This window comes from Salvelinus fontinalis, chromosome 33, assembly GCF_029448725.1.
Source record: "Salvelinus fontinalis isolate EN_2023a chromosome 33, ASM2944872v1, whole genome shotgun sequence".
NCBI classification, from domain to species: Eukaryota; Metazoa; Chordata; class Actinopteri; order Salmoniformes; family Salmonidae; genus Salvelinus; species Salvelinus fontinalis.
Window position 1 is genome coordinate 48,983,298 of NC_074697.1, and position 24,649 is coordinate 49,007,946.

At 41.8% G+C, this 24,649-nt stretch overlaps 1 protein-coding gene across 7 annotated transcripts in view; it reads left to right on the plus strand.

The window, feature by feature from the left end:
- dock10 (dedicator of cytokinesis 10) overlaps positions 1-24,649 on the plus strand; it is a 173,096-nt gene that overhangs the window by 66,116 nt on the left and 82,331 nt on the right. For 5 of the 7 annotated variants that reach the window (XM_055896528.1, XM_055896526.1, XM_055896531.1 and 2 more), the window contains exons 2-4: positions 4,987-5,106; positions 6,347-6,436; positions 10,966-11,048. In XM_055896528.1, coding sequence (XP_055752503.1) covers positions 4,987-5,106; positions 6,347-6,436; positions 10,966-11,048 — 293 coding nt within the window. Of the gene's footprint in view, positions 1-301; positions 514-4,986; positions 5,107-6,346; positions 6,437-10,965; positions 11,049-24,649 lie in introns of those variants that run through there. The other 2 variants (XM_055896530.1, XM_055896529.1) reach the window with 2 other exon arrangements.

The following is a 24,649-nucleotide window of genomic DNA, read 5'->3' on the forward strand; positions in this document are numbered from 1 at the left end:
TATCTAATACACTATACTAATAATGATGATTCAATGAATGCCATTTATCAGATGTTTTTATCCAAAGTGACTTATAGTAGTGCTTGCATACATTTTCACATGGGCGTCCCCATCGGGAACCCAACCCAAAAATGTGGTGAGAGTAAGAACAGAGATAGAGAGAGGCTTCAGAGAGAAACGGAAGAGAGACAGATTTGGTGGTTGGATTTTTTTTTCTTCAGTTTCCCCTTGCTGCACCTCCTCTGTCACCGTGTGACATCAAGCATCTACTTCCTCCTTGGGCACCACCCGCTCCGACACCCTTCAATGGACCTTCTGCTTCTGCCTGCTGGAACACATGTCCTGTCCGTGTCCCCGTCTCTACCCGTGTCAGTGGGGTCCCTGCCATCGGTATCCATGTGCAGTAGTCTCCTGTTTTGAATCAGGATGAGTTTCAGGAGTAAGATCACGTTCCGAAGGAAGGCCAGGGATAAGAGCAGGCGTGTGCGGAACGATTTCAACCGGATGAGCGTCGTATGTATGCTGTCTCTCTCGTGCAGTGCCGTATCTTTGTGTTTTTATTGCCCTGGGCTTCCTTTTCCTCTCTGTTGCACTTGTCGATCTGGGGGGGAAGTTCACCTAGGTAAAGATCTAGAATCAGCTTCCAATTCCTAACCTTAAACATGAGTGGGTGAAAGGCAAAACTGACCCAAGTCTCTATTGGTAACTTCACTCTACACCGCATCTGTCTGTCAATATGAGGTTAACCAATATGGCTCAGGTTGGAGTTAGACATTGCTAGCCTTTTCATAATACTAGTTAGCCAGTGACTCTCTATTTGACTATCTGATCGGTGTGTTGATATCTGTAACCGATACACATAGAATTGCTCCCTATGTGTATCGGAGTTTCTATCCAGTGGAGTGGCCATTTACAGTGCCTTGCAAAAGTATTCATCTCCCTTGGCGTTTTTCCTATTTTGTTGCATTATTTCATGTAATGGACATACACAAAATAGTTCAAATTGGTGAAGTGAAATGAAAAAAATGACTTGTTCATAAAATAAATAAATAAGTAAATAATGGAAAAGTGGTGCGTGCATATGTATTCACCCCCTTTGCTATGAAGCCCCAAATAAGATCTAATGCAACCAATTACCTTCAGAAGTCACATAATTAGTTAGATTGCACACAAGTGGACTTTATTTAAGTGTCACATGATCTCAGTATATATACACCTGTTCTGAAAGGCCCCAGAGTCTGTAAGGGGCACCATAAAGACCAAGGAGCTCTCCATACAGGTCAGGGACAAAGTTCTGGAGAAGTACAGATCAGGGTTGGGGACAAAAATGTAGCTTTTTGACCATCAAGGAAAATTTTATGTCTGGCGCAAACCCAACACCTCTCATCACTCCGAGAACACCATCCCCATAGTGAAGCATGGTGGTGGCAGCATCATGCTGTGGGTATGTTTTTCATCGGCAGGGACTGGTCAGAATTGAAGGAATGATGGATGGCGCTAAATACAAGGAAATTCTTGAGGGAAACCCGTTTGTCTTTCAGAGATTTGAGACTCACATTCCAGCAGGACAATGAGCCTAAGCATACTGCTAAAGCAACACTCGAGTGGTTTAAGGGGAAACATTTAAAAGTCTTTGAATGGCCAAGTCAAAGCCCAGACCTCAATCCAATTGAGAATCTGTGGAATGACTTAAAGATTGCTGTACACCAGCGGAACCCATCCAACTTGAAGGAGCTGGAGCAGTTTTGCCTTGAAGAATGGGCAAAAATCCCAGTGGCTAGATGTGCCAAGCTTATAGAGACATACCCCAAGAGACTTGCAGCTGTAATAGCTGCAAAAGGTGGCTATACATACAGTTGAAGTCAGAAGTTTACATACACCTTAGCCAAATGCATTTAAACTCAGTTTTTCCAACAATTCCTGACATTTAATCCGAGTAAAAATTCCATGTCTTAAGTTAGTTAGGATCACCACTTTATTTTAAGAATTTGAAATGTCAGAATAATAGTAGAGAGAGAATTATTTATTTCAGCTTTTATTTCTTTCATCACATTCCCAGTGGGTCAGACGTTTACATACACTCATTTAGTATTTGGTGGCATTGCCTTTAAATTGTTTAACTTGGGTCAAGTGTTTCGGGTAGCCTTCCACAAGCTTCCCACAATAAGTTTGGTGAATTTTGTACCAGACTTGTGGATGTCTATAATTTTTTTTCTGAGGTCTTGGCTGATTACTTTTGATTTTCCCATGATGTCAAGCAAAGACGCATTGAGTTTGATGGTAGGCCTTGAAATACATCCACAGGTACACCTCCAGTTGACTCAGGCTAATTGACATCATTTATCAGAACCTTCTAAAGCCATCACATCATTTTCTGGAATTTTCCAAGCTGTTAAAAGACACAGTCAACTTAGTGTAGGTAAACTTCTGACACACTGGAATTGTGATGCAGTGAATTATGAGGGAAATAATCTGTCTGTAAACAATTGTTGGAAAAAATGACTTGTGTCATGCTCAAAGTAGATGTCCTAACCGACTTGCCAAAACTATAGTTTGTTAACAAGAAATGTGTGGAGTGGTTGAGAAACTAGTTTTAACGACTCCAACCTAAGTGTATGTAAACTTCCGACTTCAACTGTATTATTGACTTTGGGGGGGTAAATAGTTACTCACGCTCAAGTTTTCCGTTTTTGTGTCTTATTTTTTGTTTGTTTCGCAAGAAACATATTTTGCATCTTCAAAGTGGTAGGCGTGTTGTGTAAATCAAATGATACAAACCCCCCCAAAAAAATACATTTTAATTCCAGGTTGTAAGGCAATAAAATAGGAAAAATGCCAAGGTGGGTGAATACTTTCGCAAGCCACTGTACAGTTTAGTCAGTGCTGCTGAGTAGGATGATCAAGTGATTTGGCAACAGTGTGAATGAATGCTGAGTGTGAAAGACTGTTGTTCATGTGTTTCTCTGCCCCTCCCACCAGTCCGTCTGTAAGGTAAGATCCCTACTGACCCGGAAACACAAAGGGAAGTTCATATTTGTTTAAATGTTCATTTGTAAATATCGGCTGAAGACCACCTTCAGGAATATGACATTAGATATATATTTTTGTTGGTTTTATTTATTATATTGAGATTGGACAGTGAAGAGGTCTAGAGGAGACATCAAAGGTAGGATAGATTGGGAGGCAGATTTGAAACCCATGCCGACTGGTAGCGTTGGCCAAACGTGTGTCCCGGGGTGGGTACGCCGCACTATCCGCAGGCCACTCAGGCAAAATATATTGTCTTGGTAGATACTTCTGTGAGGTTGACAAATTCAATTGTCCTGAGTGGTAATTCCCTCTTACCGTCGGGTACAGTTAATACAATTTTTTTACATTTTTTTATTTTATTTTTACAGTGGAATCACAACAAGATCCTTCCTCACAACAAAGATTGTTATGATTCTGGGTGTTTTTCAGTCTCGTTTTTCTGTCACATTCTTTGGCATGCTTTTATTCCTCACTGACTGCCTGGTTCTACCTCTTTCCCGTACGCGTCAGGGGCGTATTCACTAGGAACCAAACTGAAGCAAACGGTGTGGGACCTAGCTGAACTTTTCCTTTTAAAAAAAAAAAAAATGTTTTGCTACGATGTGCACTAAAGAATAAACCCCTGGTCTAACTGAACAGAGGCTTGTGGTCGGGAACGCAGGAGAAAACCTCCCGCAGTGGGCGTGTCGACAGAGAGAACACAGGTCATCAGTTCTCTGACCGCAGTTTGCGTTAGCGGGGATGAGTAAGACATACTGCTTTCCCTTTGAGGACGGAAATAGCCTCGTCTCATCATGTGCAGTCCCATTTCGCTTTCTGTGAAACGCTCCGTCTGGATGGGATTGTTGAGACCATTTGCTGTGCAGATGTGCAGCCTAACCCTTAACCTAAAACGTATTGTAAACGTCTGGCTTTGTACTCTAGCAGCCTACGGTCATTTCAGAGCTTGAATCTCTGATGTAATCCATTGAAATACTTTTCAGCACCAGAGACGAAAAGGAATAGGTTGAACATACCATTTTAAATATGTTTTTCTGAGCTGTTGTGATCACTGCCAATGTGATATGATCTCCATCTGCCGGTAAAGCGGTTTCCCTCGACATGTTTTTGGTTTGGTTTGGCACACGACGTGTAACCCACTTCATCCTCTAGGCTGGGTCCGCGTTCCAATTTGCACCCTCTTCCCCTATATAGTGCACTACTCTTGGCCAGGGTCCGTAGGGAATGGGGAGCCGTTCGGGACACGGCCTTGGTGTTTATGTAGCTGATCCAATGGCGACAGTCTAAACACAGGAAGTGAGGTGGTAGCTCTAGCTCGTTTTTTTTCTTTTCTTCTCCCCATGCCTTGCAAAGAAAATGATTCATGCCCGTCCAGTGAAAGATAAACAGATGTCCTGGGGTTTAGACTATTTGCCCAGCTACACCGTTTGTCTCGCGTTCGATTTGAAGAACACTTGTTGACTGGCTGACTTTTCTCAGTGTATGACGTGGTTGTGGAGTGTTTTGGGTATCAGCGCAGGTCAGAGAGGTTTATAAGTCAGGATTGTAAGAACAGTATAGAAGAAAAATGTTAGCGTGGTGTCGCTAACTGTGCGCCTGTCTGTCTGTCTGTCTGTCTGTCTGTGTCTGTCTGTCTTTCTCGCAGTGTGTTACAGCAGGATAAGTCCTAGATGTAGAATACTTTTCTGTGTGACCTAATAGTTGAATATGTTGGATATTCCATGGTGTGACTGTTACAGTAGTCATCATATGTATGACTGACTGTGCAATTCTGTGTGTGTGTGTGTGTGTGTGTGTGTGTGTGTGTGTGTGTGTGTGTGTGTGTGTTTGGACCGGGATTTGAATCCTGCATATGCGCTTTCTCATCTGTGTTCCCCCAAGTAGTACCCAAGTGTTTATTTCACTTCCTTATGGGATTAGTCAAGTGAAATGTCTGTCTGTGTGTGTGTGTTCCAGCAGGACAAACCCAAGCTGATAGACCCTCTGGACTATGAGGCTGTTATCTGTGACCTGGGAGATGAGCTGAAGGAAGACCCCCTCAGAGAGCTGCTCCTCTTCCCCGACAATGACTTCACGGTGGGTGCGAGCGTGTTTGGGGAGGGGGGGGGGGGGGGGGGGTGGGATGACTGTATGTGCGTGTGTCTGGCTCCAATGTTTTTCGACAAGACGGAAGGACAGACAGACACACGCACACTTGCATTCTGAACCCCTCATTCCCCCAGTGCTTCTGCTCCCACAATGTACTGTGGCTGTTTGCTCATTAGTGACTTAATTAGTGCGCTAATGTGACTCCTTAAGACCGCCACTTCACATCAACTGGTTGTAATTGGTTTTAAGGAAATGTCTCGGCTCTCGATCCCTGAGTTGATTTTTAAATGTTTGACTCTGCTACCGTGACACACACACACACACACACACACACACACACACACACACACACACACACACACACACACACAGGGCCAGCAACCAAACAGTCTCTATTTCATTTGCTGTCTCTCCCATAGCTCAACCTAATGGAAATTCCGATTCATTAGCTAATGGACAAACCTAATTCGCTTCCATAACCTAATAACGTTTTGGAACACCTTCCTGCCTGTGAGTGTGCTGCATTTTAAACAGCTGACTGCAGACCCAGTAAATCAGAACCAAGCGTTGATCAGAGAGGGAGCGGACTTGGCTGTTCTCTGTGTGTTGCGTCCCAAATGGCACCCTATCCCCCTATATAGTGCACTACTTGGACTAGAGTCTATTGGGCCCTGGTCACAAGTAGTGCACTACATAGGGAATACGGTGCCATTTGGGACACATCCGTCAGAGCAGTATTTCTCCAAAAATCTTTACTGTTCGGTATGGATGATATATTTGAGCCATGTGCTGTTTTTGACCTCAATATTTATGAATGAATTATAACAGCAACAAAGCTCTTGGTCAGATGTTATTCGTCAAGTGCTGACGCACTGGAATAGGGCTCAGTGATCTGACTGTACATCATAGTGGTAAAGACTGTATCCTTATATTTCATATGTCCCCCTCAAGCATTTTCATCTTCAAACCTGCACATGTATCCTATCCCACTCTGCATGTGTCATCTTTTACCTAATCTCAGTGATCCAAAAAGCCAGCTATCGCGTGAACTTTAACCTCTGGCCAGCTCGTGAATTTGGTTCTAGGGGAAAAGGCTGAGATGTCAAGTCCACACCCTCTTCCACCCCGACAGTCTTTCACAAGAGACAACCTTTTACCTGACATCAAACTGTCCCTCCCGCCTTGATGGTTCACCCCCAATAATGTCTCCTCCCCCTCTGTCTCCCAGGTGTCCACAGTGCATCTGGAGAGACGGACATTGCAGTCCACCGTGCCCCAGGGGGCCGAGCTCCAGGCCGAGTGTCTGCTGGTCAGACAGGTGAGTGTGTGTGTGTGTGTGTGTGTGTGTGTGTGTGTGTGTGTGTGTGTGTGTGTGTGTGTGTGTGTGGGAGAGCTCCATGCTTAGTTGTGTGACTGAGCTTGGGTGCAGTGGAGGGCTATTGAACAGGGCTGACTCCACATTCAGGCTGGCAGCTAGGCGTGGTGGTTGTGTGGGTAAGGGTCAGGGTAAGGGTCAGGACTAAATGTGGTGGTTAGTTTACTTATCCTCAACACAGAGGTCAACATCATGAGCCCATGAGGCAGTGACATCAGGAGCACAGATGTGTTCTGTTCCTCCAGGAGCGGTGTGTGTTTCTGTGTGCCTGCGAGCATGTGTGTATGTGCGCACGTGCGTGTGAGAGAGAGAGGGATGGTTTCCAGCTAGCTCTATGATTGAGAGAGAGAGAGAGAGAGAGACCCACCCACTCACTCACTCCTTGGCCCATATATGAGAAAGTGCCGAACATGTATTCCGTACCCATGTCTTGACGTTACTGCTCCCCTTCTGAACGAGAGGTAAAGCGAAGTAAAGTTGTGCAGCTTGCTGCTGTATCATGTTTCTCTCCGTGGGAATCAACAGCATCTGGAAGGTGAGGGGGGGGAGCCCAGCTGTGTTGTTGGAGCTGTGTGGCTGAGCTGACTGGACTGCTGACTGATGCTTCCAATGAGCTCATCTATGCAGCTGAATCATCTGAGGCTGCCTAATGGCCAGAGAGGGCGAGAGAGAGAGAGAGGGGGGGGCAGAATTAAGCCGAAACCCGCTAATTATCAAAATCCATAAATGAGCCTTTAAATTCTACCACTCTAAAAGGAAACAATTCCCAAACCTTCCGTAACAAAGCCTAAAGAGAGATGAACCTGGAGAAGAGTCCTCTTAGCAAGCTGGAACTGGGGCTCTGTTCACAAACACAAACAGACCCCATATAGCCCCAGGACAGCAACACAATTAGACCCAACCAAATCATGAGAAAACAAAAAGATAATTACTTGACACATTGGAACTAATTAACAAAAAAACAGAGCAAACTAGAATGCTATTTGGCCCTAAACAGAGAGTGCCAATAAAGGGGCGGGAGAGAGGGAGAAGGAATGAGGGGGAGGGAGAGAGAAGGAGGGGAGAGAGAGGGGGAGAGAGACAGAGTTAGAGACAGAGAGAGACAAGGATAGGGAGGGGGGGAGAGATGGGAAGGAAGGGGGGAGAGAGAGAGACGGCGACGGGGAGAGAACTTCACAAATGCAAATGATGACGACCAGCGTGAACAAAATGTTGCGTACATTTCCCCTATTGTATTGTCACTATGAAGAGGTGGATCTCGACTGTGACCCAAATGGCACCCCATTCCCTTTATAGTGCAATAGTTTGGGGTGGTACCCTATAGGCCCTGGTCCATAGCAATGCACTATAGGGAATCGGGTGCCATTTGGGACGCAAATACAGACTGCGTGTGCACCTGTTTTCATGCTCTTATGGCGACAAGTAATGTTTGATGGCGAGGCTGAAGCGAAAGACTTGCAGCACATGCTGGCTAGGAGGAAGTGATCAAATTAGCCACCCGTAGTCTCACTCACATCCTACTGTAGCAGCATCACTGCACACGGAAACACACCAGACACCACACCGTCACAGCGTACAGAAGATGGTGTGTGTGTGAGAGAGCGAGCGAGCTGGACGAAAGAGAATGGCTTTTTTAAGTATGTGCTCGCAGAAATGTGTTATTGCCTTGTGGGAAGTAAATATGCTTTGAGCGTCTTTAATAATAAATGTAATGATTGTCAGTGGAGCTGTGTTGAAGTGATACAGAATAATACAGCCACTGCTCCGGTGGAAAGACGATGAGAATCCACAGAACCACAGAGAACACATACTGCTGAGAGTACAGAGAGTGGAGGGCACTAGAACTGTCCGCAGCACCCGACCTCACCATACTAGAATCGGAAGTCAAATGTCTACTGTTTGCTGACGATCTGGTGCTTCTGTCCCCAGCACCTAAATCTTCTGCACAGATTCTGTCAGACCTGGGCCCTGACAGTACATCTCAGTAAGACAAAAATAATGGTGTTGTAAAAAAGGTCCAATTCAAGGACCACAAATACAAATTCCATCTAGACACCCTTGTCCTAGAGCACACAAAAAACGACACAGGTAACTTCCACAAAGCTGCGAACGATCTGAGAGACAAGGCAAGAAGGGTCTTCTATGCCATCAAAAGGAACATAAAATTCGACATACCAATTAGGATCTGGCATAAAAATACTTGAATTAGATATAGAACCCATTCCCCTTTATGGTTGTGAAGTCTGCGGTCCGCTCACCAACTGGGACAAACAAAATGGGACAAACACCAAATTGAAACTCTGCATGCAGAATTCTGCAAATATATCCTCTGTGTACAACGTAAAACACCAAATAATGCATGCAGAGCAGAATTAGGCCAATGCCCACTAATTATCAAAATCCAGAAAAGAGCCGTTAAATTCTACAACCACTTAAAAGGAAGCAATTCCCAAACCTTCCATAACAAAGCCATCACCTACAGAGAGAGAAACCTGGAGAAGAGTCCTCTAAGCAAGCTGGTTCTGGGGCTCTGTTCACAAACAGACCCCACAGAGCCCCAGGACAGCAACACATTTAGACCCAACCAAATCATTAGGGGGGGAAAAGATAATTACTTGACACATTGGAAAGAATTTACCAAAAAACAGAGCGAACTGGAATGCTATTTGGCCATAAACAGAGAGTACATAGTTGCAGAATACCTGACCACTGTGACTGACCCAAACTTAAGGAAATATTTGTCTATGTATATACATAGCCTTGCTATTGAGAAAGCCCGCCTAAGGTAGACCAGTCTCTCAAGAGAAGACAGGCTATGTGCACACTGTCCACAAAATGAGGTGGAACCTGAGCTGCACTTCCTAACCTCCTGCCAAATGTATGACCATATTAGAGACACATATTTCCCTCCGATTACACAGACCCACAAAGAATTAGAAAACAATCAAATTTTGCTAAACTCTGATATGTACTGGGTGAAATACGACAGTGTGCCATCACAGCAGCAAGATTTGTGACCTGTTGACACAAGAAAAGGGCAACCAGTGAAGAACAAACACCAATGTAAATACAACCTATATTTATGTTGATTTATTTTCCCTTTCATACTTTAACTATTTGCACATCATTACAACACTGTATATATACATAATATGACATTTGAAATGTCTTTATTCTTTTGGAACGTGTGTAATGTTTACTGTTAATTTTTTGTTTATTTAACTTTTGTTTATTATCTATTTCACTTGCTTTGGCAATGTAAACATATGTTTCCCATCCCATTAAAGCCCTTAAATTGAAAATTGATTTGAAATTGAATTAAGTGGAGAGGGAGTGGAGAGAGAAAGAGAGAGAGAGAGAGTGCGTGAGCGAGCGTGTGTGTGTGTGTGTGTGTTTACGCGTGAGAGAGATAGTGCTTGTGCGCAGCTGAGCTCGCATATGTGCGTTTTGTGTGCACGTGAGAGACCGAGAGAAGAGAGGGAGGGAGAGAAAGCAAGTCTGTAACTCAAGCCCGTGGGACAGAATGTTAATTCAATTCTTCCCATGGTTTGAATCATCTAATCATGGATTCAATATTATAACTCGTTCAGCTTATGGGGCTCCAAGACGACCTGTGTGAAGCAAGCTAGGGCTGCAGAGCCTGCCTCCCTCCAAAAAAATATATATTTTTGCAAGGCACCAAAAAACGAGCTTAGAGCTACCACCTCACTTCCTGTGTTGACTCTGTCACCGCTGGATCAGCTACATAAACACCAAGGCCGTGTCCCGGATGGCACCCTTTCCCCTGCGGACGCTGGTCAAAAGTAGTGCACTAAATAGGCAATAGGGTGCCATTTGGGACACACCCTTAATGCTGCAGAGGGAGGCAGACTCTGCAGCCCTGGCTTGCGTCACGTTGGGTTGTATGAGGCCTGCTACTCGTGTAAAACAAAGCTGTGCATTGCCTGTACATTACCATTACTGTAACTTGGGTCTACTGATTTCAATGGAGAGAGATGTGTGTGTGTGACTACTGTAGAGCTGTATAAGTTCCACGTTGTGACCGAGAGGGGATATCAAGCATCAACTGCCCATGCCAAGACACACACACACACACACACAAACACACACACACAAATCTATTTTTGTTGATTGAGGACCTTTTTGCTGAGGAATGCGATTTGTTTTTCATGTGTGTGTTTTCTATTGTTTTTTGTATTCTCTTGGTATTTTTTATTTTCCGGTGTATTTCCTATGTGTAATGTGTTGTGTAGTTGTAAGATGCAGGGCTCCCTTGCAAAAGAGACCATGGTCTCAATGGTCTCAATCCCTGTTAAAATAAAGGTCAAATAAATACATGAAATAACACACACACACACACACACACACACACAGTCATGTACAGTATACAGACAGAATCAACTGTCTGTTATTCACAGGCATTAACAGAACCTCTCTCCCCTCCTCTTCCTCTTTCTCCTCCTCTGTTCCAGGCCTGCAAGTACTACAACTCCCAACTACACGTGGTCCATTACAAGTATGACGAGTACGCAGGAGATTACCGGCTACTTCCCAGGTACAGAATAGTCTATGAAAGTTACAACATTCCGGCAACTTTCCCAAAATTCCCAGGTTTTCCATACATTTTGTGAAAGTTACCAGAATTTTGCAGCCCTTGTCTATGATTACACTTATGTATTCAGTACATTTACATGGGTTTAGTTTCAAAGCAGTGTTTACATATTTGAATTGTTCCGCGTCAGAAAACAGTACTTCGCCACTGCATGTACTAAGTGTCATGACGGTATTGAGTTTGACAGGGCCCACTCCGGGGCTTAACGGTTTTGACAGAGTCTTTGTCAGGAACGCATTCCAGACTTTCCAAAGGCGTACTTCGCGTAAACACGAGGAAAGACGCAGCTGAGAACCTCAGCTAGACCATAAGATCCAGGGGTTGTATCCTTAATGGAACCCTATTCCCTATTTAGTGCACTACTTTTAAACCAGAGTTCGCTAAATAGGAAATAGGGTGCCATTTGCGCTGCGGTGGTCTGCGGGTTACACAGCGGGCCTCTCGGGAAAAATAGTTCTCTGTGATGTCAACAATGGGAACAAAAAACAAAACGACGGACATCGGTGGGCTGTGTTGTTGAGTGGCGAGCTGCGCTGTGCAGCAGCAGCGATGTCAGGTTGTGTGTATCGGTCACTCCCAGGGAGACCAAACATCACAGCAGAGCCTCTTTGATTTCTGACCCCTCTCCAGACCACCGGAATGTTCTCCTGGTCTCCCATGGGTTGGTTATGTTGCAGTCCTCTAGTTCAGTTCCCATGACCATTCTGAGTTTGTTGAATTTAAAATGAGTTTTAAGTTCAACATCATACTCTGTACATCAACTCTAAAAACTGATCCATATGATCCACGTGATATGAGTTCTCTCTCTGAATCAGCACCTCTGTCTTTCCCTGGAGTTTGCAGCAGGTCTAGGATCAGTATGGGAGGTACCGCTAGCCTTGGTGAGATACCCCGTACACACAGTTAGCATCAGACCTAGGATCAGTTCGGGCTCCTCATACTATATCTCTATGATCCAGTTGACAGACTGGCAGCTCAGTTCGCTCTGAGCTGGTAATCTTCACGAGCGGTGTCTCTCCAGAAATCACATAGAAGAGCCTCGAAGTCTGACATGTTGCAAGGCTATTCTAACTGTTAGGTCCAAACACAGGGGTGTTCCTGAAGATTCCCTAAAAAATGTTTAGCCTCTTGGAGACACTTTTAAAAAGAGGCCATGAATAATTTATTAGCTGAGACTAGTTGCAGTGCTTGGTCTGCTATCCTTATAAAAGAGGGAAGCCTTTGTGTCTCCAGCTCAGAGCACATGCACAAACACATCGCGGCTCATGAACGCACTGGAGCGAGGGCAAGTCTTTGTTGGTTCCTTTTCGGGAGGAGATGGATAGGACTCGGCCACACAAGTCGGGGCTCAGCTCAGACACCCAGCCATAGAGATGGAAAAGAGAGAACACTCCCTTATCTGTGCTACGATGATCCCTCCAAGGGGAAATCTGCTGTTTACCAAAACAGTGGCGGGGTTCCCACTTTGATTTGTTTAAACTGAATAGTGCCCCTTTAACCCATTTAAAATGGAGAAAGCCCTCAATGGCTCTGCCATGCTATAACAAGCTTTGTAGCAAGTCTGCCCTCTATCCAACTCCATGCACCCAGCACCTCTACAGTAAAACTTACCGTATGCTTCCCATTCGAAAGAGTTTGCGCATATATTAGACCACTTTTTTGACGTTTTGGTGTTCGGCAGCATTCAGCTGGGTTTTTTTCCGGCTGTTCGCGCACACACATTTTTTTCTTGAGGCTTGTCGAAGTTCGGCAGCCAAAGTTTACACCCCTTCGTCAGTGATTGGCCAAAAGTAGGTGTCTGTGTTGTCATTCAATGACAGACGACTAGTTTTCATGCACATTTCACTCGAGAAATACTGCACCGAACATCTTAGTCACGCAGTTACGTCTGCGTGACATAGACTTCCTCTGTAAAAACATCAACATTAAATACAGATCTCTTGATTTATCTTAGGTTCGTTCTGACTATTTTGAGGAAGTGTACTTGTCGCTATGGCGTCTCAACAGAGGGATAAACAGTAATATTGCCGCTTTTTTCTAGTTTTTCAAGCAAAGGTATTTTAAGAGAGTATGCAAGCACAAATGTTCACTACGCCTAGCCGTGGAGACCTGGCCAGAAAAATCTCTGGGCTCGAGTTAGCCCATGCCTGTGCAGTTAAGCAGGCCCTACTACTACAATACACTGCTGGACTGTTCTGTGGCTATCACAGTACATGTATCAACACTAGAGTTGAGCTTGAACGTCATAACTGAAGTGTGGTACATCGACGATCTGATGATAGAGGACATAGAGAGAGGACATCCTCCCTTGGCTGCGTTCCATAGGGCACCCTGTTCCCTACATAGTGCACTACTTCTGACCAGAACCCTATGGGCCCTGTTCAAAAGTAGTGCGCTATGTAGTAGGTAATAGGGGGCCATTTGGAACGCAACCCTTCTCTCTCTCTCTGCCTGGAGGCTTTTTAAGTGTAGTCCTCTCCCTCTTGACATCCCTAATGGAAGAGGCAGACCTGTAGGATAAAACAGAGCTCCTCGAAGTGAACGAGTCAAACGAGGTTACATCCTGATCATGTGTCACTCTGACTGTCTGTGAGGGAGTTGAGGGGGGAGAGAGGAGAGCGGAGGGAAGGGGAGAGGGAGAGAGGCAGAATGAGGTGAGTGGAGGAGGGGAGGGTGGGAAGTAGACTAGAACAGGCGGGACACTTCATCCAGGTGATTGGGGGGGGGGGGGGGTGGTGGTATATCAAATTAATTAATGCCTGTATTGCAAGAATCAAGGTTTTGTTATTTTCCGTTTTTGAGTGTTTATGTCCACTTGTTCTCATGTTGTATTTTTGGTCTCGTCTCTTTTGCTCCTCTGTGCTGTGTGCACCTCCCCATTTACATCAGAGATCTATATATAATGAAGAGATGCAGGTCTCCGCCCTAACAACGAGAGTTGTTGTCCCAAATGTGAGAAGGCAAGCGACAAGCTTAGGTCCAAAATAAACCCATAAAAAGGCATTGGGCTTATTTTGGACAGATTCACTCTCACTTCGCCTCCCCCTCTATGGTTTACACACACCAAGCACCCCCCCCCCCCCCCCCCCCCCCCACCTCTCACGCCAACAAAATTCAGAGATCACATCTTCTTCCTCTCTGAAAAGTGGTTCAGAGAGCATCATTTTAGCCAAAGTCTATTATACTAGCTGTGCAATAAATGTGCAATAAGCATAAAACACAAGTATATAAGGAATTGGCAACTCGTTCTAGAAATAAGGTAGGCCACTTGATTTTCAACATATGAACAAAGTGGACAGGCTAGCATGCTTTTCAAACAGTTGGAGACAGACAGAAGGGTGTGTTCATAGCAATTCATCTGTTGAACATTTTTAGCTAGCAAATAGACCCAAGTTGGCTAAACTTGAAATATAAAGATTAGTTGGCTAATCACACAGCACGTGTGCTTGAGAGATTGTTGATCTGTGTTAATTTTCTATATCTTAATGCCTCTGCTATAAGAAGTTAGTCATTATTAGTGAATTAGTGCACTATGCATGGTTCTAGTTAAATTTGTAACAAAAAGGGCATTTTCATAGACAGACTTGAAAGCCATTGCAAAAGAAATCGATATATATATCGTGAATCGCCCATAAGTTTATAAAAAATCAAGATATGATTTTTAGGCCCTATCACCCTAGAGGCAGACAGACAGAGCGAGCTAGAACTCACAGCTTTGGACAGGGAGGATGTGGAGCTCCTCCCTCCCTCCCTCCCTCCTTCCTTCTCCCTCCCCTTTCTCTCCTCCAAGCAGACAAATGATGGTAGAAGACAGTCTGCAGTCATAGGCCTCATTCTCTCTTTCTTTATCCCTCTCCCTGTCTGTCTCTTTCTTGTTCTCTGTCTCTATCTCATCTCTTCCCTTTCTCTCTCTCTCTCTCTCCCACTCTCTCTTCTCGCTCCCTTTTTTCCCTTTCTGTCTGTCTCTATTCCGTGGTACAGTCTAGGCACAGTGTATCGCCAGCAGAGACAAAGTAGCTACACATTAGTCAGAGCACTGTCTGGTGATGCCTGTTAGTGAATTCTTATTCGAGGGGAGAAGTGCAACTGAAGCACAAATGTGACCAAATGCCTTGATTCGGTCTATGTAGCAACATTTGAAATTTGTGTTTTTTTACATTGGATAAAAGTAGAGACTCAGAGCTAAAAAAAAAAATGTACTGTATATCATACACTGCAGTTGAGGAACAATGGGAAAGTAATTCTGCTTTGAAAGTTGATAAACCCCACTTTTGAGAAAATGGCCCTTGAATGTTTTGGTACACCTACTAGAGAGCTCGTTTTTGTCAACACCCGTTAAGCATCGTTCACACCCTCTTAACCTGTCTAGGATGAGCGTGCCGCTAGCGGCACACCCCGCTAGCGGCACACCCCCCCCCCCCCCCCACTGAAAAACCAGTGCCGCGAAATTAAAAAAATATATTTTTTTTAAATATTTAACTTTCACACATTAAAGTCCAATACAGCTAATGAAAGACACAGATCTTGTGAATCCAGCCAACATGTCCGATTTTTAAAATGTTTTACAGGGAAGACACAATATGTAAAGATGTACATCTATTACCTAAAAACACATTAGCATAATCCACCATCTTTTATTTGTCCACCAACACCAGTAGCTATCACCAATTCGGCTAAACTAAGATATTTATAGCCCCTAACCAACAAAAAAACTCATCAGATGACAGTCTGATAACATATTTATGGTATGGGATAGGTTTTGTTAGAAAAAAGTGCATATTTCAGGTAGATGGCATAGGTTACAATTGCACCCACCGTCACAAATGGACTAGAATAATTACAATGAGCAACGTGTTTACCTAACTACTAATCATCAAACATTTCGTAAAAATACACAGCATACACTAATCGAAAGACACAGATCCTGTGAATACAGTCAATATTTCAGATTTTCTAAGTGTCTTACAGCGAAAACACAATAAATCGTTATATTAGCATAGCACATAGCACATAGCAGCCCAGCATTGATTCTAGCCAAAGTGGGCGATAACGTCAACATCGCCAAAAATATATTAATTTTTTCACTAACCTTCTCAGAATTCTTCAGATGACACTCCTGTAACATCATATTACACAATCCATATAGAGTTTGATCGAAAATGTTTATATTTAGCCACCAAAATCATGGTTAGACAATGTGAAATGTAGCTCAGCTGGTCAGAAAATGTCCTTGCGCCACTTAGACAGTGATCTACTCTTATACATAAATACTCATAAACGTGACTAAAAAATATAGGGTGGACAGGGATTGATAGACAATTTAATTCTTAATACAATTGCGGAATTACATTTTTTAAATTATCCTTACTTTTCAATACAGTTTGCGCCAAGCGAAGCTACGTCAAAAAACATGGCGTCCTAAGCCACTAACATTTTTCGACAGAAACACGATTTATCATAATAAAAATGTCCTACTTTGAGCTGTTCTTCCATCAGTATCTTGGGCAAAGGATCCTTTCTTGGGAGTAATCGTCTTTTGGTGGAAAGCTGTCCTCTTGCCATGTGGAAATGCCAACTGCGTTCGGGATGAACTGAAAAGCGTGCCCAGCTATTCACAGCGTTTCAAAAATAAATGTCCCAAAATCGCACTAAACGGATATAAATTGCTATAAAACGCTTTAAATTAACTACCTTATGATGTTTTTAACTCCTATAACGAGTAAAAAGATGACCGGAGAAATATAACAGGCTAAACTAACGCTTGGAACAGGAGCGGGTCGGTGTCCTCCACGCGCGTTACGCACCAAGAAAAGACTTGCTAGCTACAGGGTTTTTTAATTTATAGTGCCTGTGAACGCGCAATCGACCCCATTGAAATCGTCATCACGTAAAGGCATCCAGGGGAAGACGTAAGCAGTGTCCGTATAGTCATAGCAATAACAGTGCCCTTTTAACTGACTCCAGAACAGTGGCCAAAATTTCTGAAATCTGACTCCATGTCAGGGAAATTGCTGTAGAATGGGCTCTGTTCCACTTAGAGACAAAATTTCAACTCCTATAGAAACTATAGACTGTTTTCTATCCAATAATAATAATAATATGCATATTGTACGATCAAGGATTTTGTGGGAAGCCGTTTCAAAAATTACACGATTAGCATAAATAGTCACAACAGCGCCCCCTTAAGCCTTAGCCCCACTCATCTCTTTAAGGATTCACATGTGAGGCCATGTGCTAAACAGAGTGAGTGGTTTAGTAAACAACCAAAGATTTCAAGGCTAAAAGTGGTTAAAGTAGAAGCCTACAATAAGGGAAACTCCAGGTAAAAATACACTAGTCCTTGGCTTATATCCTAATCTGACTTTGGTGCAGGTCATGTTGTTCTTCACATTACTGTCTCTGGTAAACACACACTATATGAAAAGTTTATTTGTCACATGCACAGGATACAGAAGGTGTAAACGGTACAGTGAAATGGTTACTTGCATAGTCTCAATATCAAAAATAGAAAGTGTCCAGATAAAATATTTTATAACTATTAGATGATTCTTACCCGACACACTTGTCTAAATTGATGGGTCATGTGAAGGAAATGCTATAACCACCACCCAGCCACAACTAGCTAAGTGGATGGGTCACTATTGTCTAGATACATAAAATACAATAGATGGCTGTAATCACCCCCAGACACACCTGGCTAATTTGATGGGTCATGTAATCATCTGGCGAAGTAGAGTCTTTTGTTTAGATATGTAGCTAGTTAGCTAAACAATGACCAATGAACAATGACTACTACCAATACAAACATTGTCATAGCTGTAGTATGAATCTGCAGGTAGCTAATGCTAACTAGGTTCAATGTTAGCTAGCTAAAACTAGCAATGCAAATGGATGTCTGATTTGAATAATATTAATACACAGATCATACGCATAATGTCAGCTAGCAAGCTAACATTTGCTATCTATTTTATTTATTTTATTTTATTTCACCTTTATTTAACCAGGTAGGCTAGTTGCAAACAAGTTCTCATTTACAACTGTGACCTGGCCAAGATAAAGCAAAGCAGTGCGACACAAACAACACAGAGTTACACATGGAATAATCAAACATACAGTCAATAATACAATAGAAAAAGTCTATATACAGTGTGTGCAAATAAGGGAGGTAAGGCAATGAATAGGTAAGGTAAAATAATTACAATATATAGCAATTAAACACTGTGTAACGAATGTTCTCCTCCTCGTCTGAGGAGCAGCAAGGATCGGACCAAAATGCAGCGTGGGTTGAATACATAATCCGTTTAATAAAGAAAGACGAACACGAAGCACACTTGAACAACTACAAAATAACAAACGACGTAAACAGACCTGAACATGAGAACTTACAGACAACGAAGAACGCACGAACAGGAACAAACTCACAAACGAAACAGTCCCGTGTGGCACAAACACTGACACAGGAACACACTCACCCACAAACAAACGGTGTGAACAGCCTACCTTAATATGGTTCTCAATCAGAGGAAACGTCAAACACCTGCCCCTAATTGAGAACCATATCAGGCAACACATTGAACCCAACATAGAAACACATAACATAGACTACCCACCCAGTTCACGTCCTGACCAACTAAACAAAGTTAAACAAAGGAAAATAAGGTCAGGAACGTGACACACTGGGGTGATAGATGCAGAAGATGAATGTGCAAGTAGAGATACTGGGAGATCTATATATCTAGCTAACAGTAAGCTTGAACTTGCAATAAAAAACTACTTTCTGAGAAAATTTGAAACATATAATATCTGAAAATGTAGCTCGACTTTTACCCATATACATGGGTGAACGCTTCACGGCAGACTGGAACCATTTAACTCCGTTTTGTTTGTAGCTACATCTTGTTTGGTCAGCATGGTGTCAAGTCACTCTGGTTCACACTGACGGTGGCGTGTGCAGAAAGTAGCCCATCACTTTTTCCAACAGATCTGTCTATAGCGCCTGCTAAATTCAGGGCTTAAATTTTGTTGAGAAGTAGCAAAAGATTTGTAGTTCTTGATGGTTAACTTTATATCTTTCAAAAACGGTGCAGTAGAAAGGACTATCAACACATACTGAGCAGCTCACGGTATAGACAGAAGCATGCTACATGGCAGACCAATCCAAACTCATCTCTCGGCAAGTCCAGCCCATACATTATCTCAGCCAGTCATGGCTAGCGGGAAGTTTGCCTGCTTTTTCCGTGGCTAAACCAACTAAGCTCGTAATTTAACAATTTTATTTGTATTTACGGATGGAATACACGTCTCTTATTAAGACACATGAAAGTTCACATGTTCCAGAAGGCATTTCTGCAAAAAAGCTAATTTGATAAAAATTCATGTTTACGTTCAAATGCCTCTCCTGTGAAGTAGTGACGTGCGACATTCACCTAGTTTCTTGAAACGAGTCACAAATAGTCTGATGCCTAGCAGAAATTGCAATAAGAAGCATTTTAGATCTGCATTTACAAAACGCAGCAAGAGACTTGTTACGCAGAGTTCTGCGCTAACTCAACCCTTATGTTTAACTTGCTAGTTATCTAAGTAAGTGGCTGAATTAATAAGGTGACAGGGCATCCTATTGTGTTGTCTTTTCAAACAAAGCAGAAAGCTAAAGCCCTTTGGATGAGTTATCTGTATAGCTGCCAGTGCTATCTTGATTTCCTTGCGTTTTTTTCACCTCTTCGTTCTTGGCCCATCTGCTCCTCCCCCATCTTCACCGAGCAGAGCAGGCAGGCCCATTGCCCTAGCGACTCTAGACTCCACACAGACACAACTGTACACATGCTGCTCCAGAGCCAGCACTGTTCTTCCTTAAGACAAGCATGCATCAAAACTTTGTTCATTTGCATAATGTCTCTCATTCACCTTCGCTTGTAAATGTCCAACCTCATCAAAACGACATTCTGTATATCCTACCTATATACAGTGGGGAGAACAAGTATTTGATACACTGCCGATTTTGCAGGTTTTCCTACTTACAAAGCATGTAGAGGTCTGTCATTTTTATCATAGGTACACTTCAACTGTGAGAGACGGAATCTAAAACAGAAATCCAGAAAATCACATTGTATGATTTTTAAGTAATTAATTTGCATTTTATTGCATGACATAAGTATTTGATACATCAGAAAAGCAGAACTTAATATTTGGTACAGAAACCTTTGTTTGCAATTACAGAGATCATACGTTTCCTGTAGTTCTTGACCAGGTTTGTACACGCTGCAGCAGGGATTTTGGCCCACTCCTCCATACAGACCTTCTCCAGATCCTTCAGGTTTCGGGGCTGTCGCTGGGCAATACGGACATTCAGCTCCCTCCAAAGATTTTCTATTGGGTTCAGGTCTGGAGACTGGCTAGGCCACTCCAGGACCTTGAGATGCTTCTTATAATCTACCATATATTTTTCAACTGTGATGCTTGACAGAAGTACTGAACCTTTCTATTCTCATAGCGTCGACAGATTGTAAATTTAAAGAAAAATGTTTTGCTAAAATCATTTTCTATAATATTGATTGATTGACTATGGCTTTTTAAATCACCCAGTATTGCTATCTGCAGCGTTAGTTCTAGGCAAATGTTGCAACTCTTCAGCCATTCCTGGACCTGTGACCAAAAACGAGCTACATATGGACAATACCAAAATAAATGATCTAATGACTCTACCTCCTCATAGCAAAATATGCAGAGCTGGGAAGATTGTATCCCCCATATATATAACATTATATTGGTTGTGTAGTAATTTAAATAGAAAAATTCAAAGTTTTGAATCCGGCGTTGTTTTGCGTATCAATTCATAAACCATGTGCCATGGAATGGGTACATCGAAGATCTCTTCCCAACTATTTTGCAGTTTATATGGCACACCTGTCAGTTTTTTGGTCCTTAAATGAAATTGGTATTTGTTTTATTTATCACACTTTTCTTTAACCATTCATGTTCTTTAATATAAGGCCTACATACAAGTTCTTTACTTTTTCCCTCTTGCCTCTTCCATTTTTGTGGTAATGCTGCAATTAGTTGGTTGTAATTTTGGGAAGAGCAGACATTTCCATATGTCTGCGTTAGCTGCATGTGTGACATAACTCCACCAGTCCTATTTATGATATCATTCACAAAAAGTATACTTTTTTCTTTTTTTTTCTTAGAAAAATATGTTTTTTTAAATCAATTAGTATATTTGAGTTTAACCACAATATTTGTTGTATTATTTGTTCTGTCTTTTCTGGTGGATTAAACTGAAATTGCAACCAACTTTCTAAGGCTTGTTTAGAAAATAACAATATTTTGGAGATTATTTCCTTTTCAAACAACCGAAAGTGAGCAGGTGTAATCTGAATAAAGGGAAAAAGGCCATTCTTGAACATAGGATGAGACATTCCTACCAATTTACTAGAGAACCAGTTTGGATTTAAGGATACCTTTTGTATGACTGATGCCTTTAGTAAGAGGTCTAATGCTTTAATATTTAATAATTTTTGCCCTCCGAATTCATATCCGTTATATAAATAGCCCCTTTTAATTTTGTCTGGCTTGCCATTCCAAATAAAATTGAATATTTTTTGTTCATATCATTTAAAAAGCAGGACACTAGGTATAGGCAAAACCATAAGCAAATAGGTAAACTGTGATATGACTAAAGAGTTAATCAGGGTGATATTTCCACAAATAGACAGGTATTTTCCTTTTGCTACCAACTTTCTATAAAAACATTTTTGGAGTGAGATCATTTCTTTCTTTTGGGATTTGTATACTGAGTATGTCCACATCTCCGTCAGACCATTTAATTGGTCAACTACATGGTAATGTAAAATTAGCATTTTTTTGTGATCCAATATGTAATATAGTACACGTATCATAATTTGGTTTTAATCTAGAGAGTATAGCAAAAGTGTCTAGATCATCTATGAGGCTGTGGAGAGATTCTAATTGTGGTTTTAAAAGAAAACATGAATCATCAGCGTACAATGACACCTTAGTTTTTAAGCCACGGATTGCTAATCCCTTAATATTATTGTTTGATAAAATTTTAACAGCTAACATTTCGATGGCAATAATAAATAGATATGCCGATAGTGGACAACCTTGTTTTACTCCTCTAGATAGTTTTAAACTTTCTGAGATGTAGCCATTATTTATTATTTTACACCTAGGGTAACTATACATAACCTTAACCCATTTTATAAGAGATTCCCCAAAATTGAAATATTCTAGGCATTTATATATAAACTCCAGTCGTACTTTATCAAAAGCCATTTCAAAGTCCCCGATATTTCATAGTATTCTATTGTTTCCAGTACTTGTCTTATATTATCTCCAATGTATCGTCCATGTAAAAAACCTGTCTGATTAGGATGAATAATATCTGACAATATTTTTTTAATTCTATGCGACAAGCATTTTGCTAGTTCTCCAATTTTTTTAAATGGACTGGATCTTTATATATACCACTTGAGTCCTGTTTTAGTAATAATGATATCAGGCCTTCTTGTTGCGTGTCTGATAATCTACCATTTATATTGGAGTGGTTCAAACTTGCTAATAATGGTCCTCTGAGTATATATAAAAAAGTTTTGTATACTTCCACTGGTATGCCACCCAGCCCTGGAGTTTTCCCAGCCAAGTCTTTGATTGCATCAAGAAGTTCCTCCTCTGTAATTTGGCCTTCACATGAGTCTTTCTGTACAGATGTCAATTTTACATTATTATTAGGGGAAAAAATCCATACAATTAGTTTCAGTTAGTGGAGATGGAGGAGACTGAAACGAAAACATATTCTTAAAGTTTCCTTCCTCTTTCAAAATATAATTCGGTGAATCATGCGTGACTCCATTTGTAACAATGCATTGTTTTGTTAGCATTTCCATATTGAAGATTGAAAAATAATTTGGTGCATTTTTCCACATATTCCATCCAGTTCGCTTTATTTTTATAATATATTACACTGGATCTTTCTTGAATAAGTTCCTCCATTTCTTTTTGTTTATCCTCTAACTTATTCTGTGCCTCTATGGTACAGTTTTTACTGCTATCTAACTGTACTGTTAGTCCTTCAATTTCCTTTGTTAATATGGACTCTTTTGATCTAAATTGCTATTGTTTTATAGATGAATACTGAATTGCATGGCCTCTAAGGCACATTTAAAAGTGTCCCATACAATAAGGGAATCTGCTGTACCTATGTTATGTCTGAAAAAGTCAGTTATAAATTCTTCTGTCCTAGTTCTAAACAATTTATCATCTAGTAGACTTTGATAAAATTTCCAATATCCTCGCTTACGTGGAAATTCTGTAAGAGTAATATATATGCCAATTATGTGATGATCCGACCGCATTCTGTCCCCTATCAACACTTTTTAAACTTTTGGTGCCAGAGAGAATGGCATAAGAAAGTAGTCAAGACAACTAGCTTGATTAATCCTCCGCCATGTATATCTCACTAGGTCAAGGTATTTAAGTCTCCATATATCCACTAATTCCAATATATCCATAACATTCATGATTTCCTTAAGTGCCTGAGGGTGATAGTTTGTAGTGTGATTTCCTTTCCGATCCATAGAGGTATTTTAAGACGGTATTAAATTCTCCCACCATAATAATAGAGTCTAGTGTTGCTTGTAGAGTTGATAAATTCTTATATATATATTTTCAAAGAAGCTTGGATCATTATTATTTGGACCGTATAGGTTAATAAGCCATATCTGTTTATTGTCCAATAACATATTTAAAATAATCCATCTACCTTTACCGTTATTTTTTTACCAGGTAAGTTGACTGAGAACACGTTCTCATTTGCAGCAACGACCTGGGGAATAGTTACAGGGGAGAGGAGGGGGATGAATGAGCCAATTGTAAACTGGGGATTATTAGGTGACCATGATGGTTTGAGGGCCAGATTGGGAATTTAGCCAGGACACCGGGGTTAACACCCCTACTCTTACGATAAGTGCCATGGGATCTTTAATGACCTCAGAGAGTCAGGACACCCGTTTAATGTCCCATCCGAAAGACGGCACCCTACACAGGGCAGTGTCCCCAATCACTGCCCTGGGGCATTGGGATATTTTTTTAGACCAGAGGAAAGAGTGCCTCCTACTGGCCCTCCAACACCACTTCCAGCAGCATCTGGTCTCCCATCCAGGGACTGACCAGGACCAACCCTGCTTAGCTTCAGAAGCAAGCCAGCAGTGGTATGCAGGGTGGTATGCTGCTGGCTACCTTGATGATCTGTTTGTACAATTTGCACATTTAGATCGAAATTACTGTTATTTAAAACCATCACCCCTTTTGAATTTCTTTGCCCATGGGAGAAATATATTTCACCCCCCCAGTCCTTTTTCCACAAAACTTCATCTAAAATTGTTAAATGAGTTATTATATTCCTTCTCTATTAGCCAGGTAAATACTGATCGTCTTATTATCTGCTAAGCCATTACAGTTGTAACTGGCTATACTTATTTCACCACTTACCATAATGAGACAGAACTTTTAATTCTATCTATAAAAAT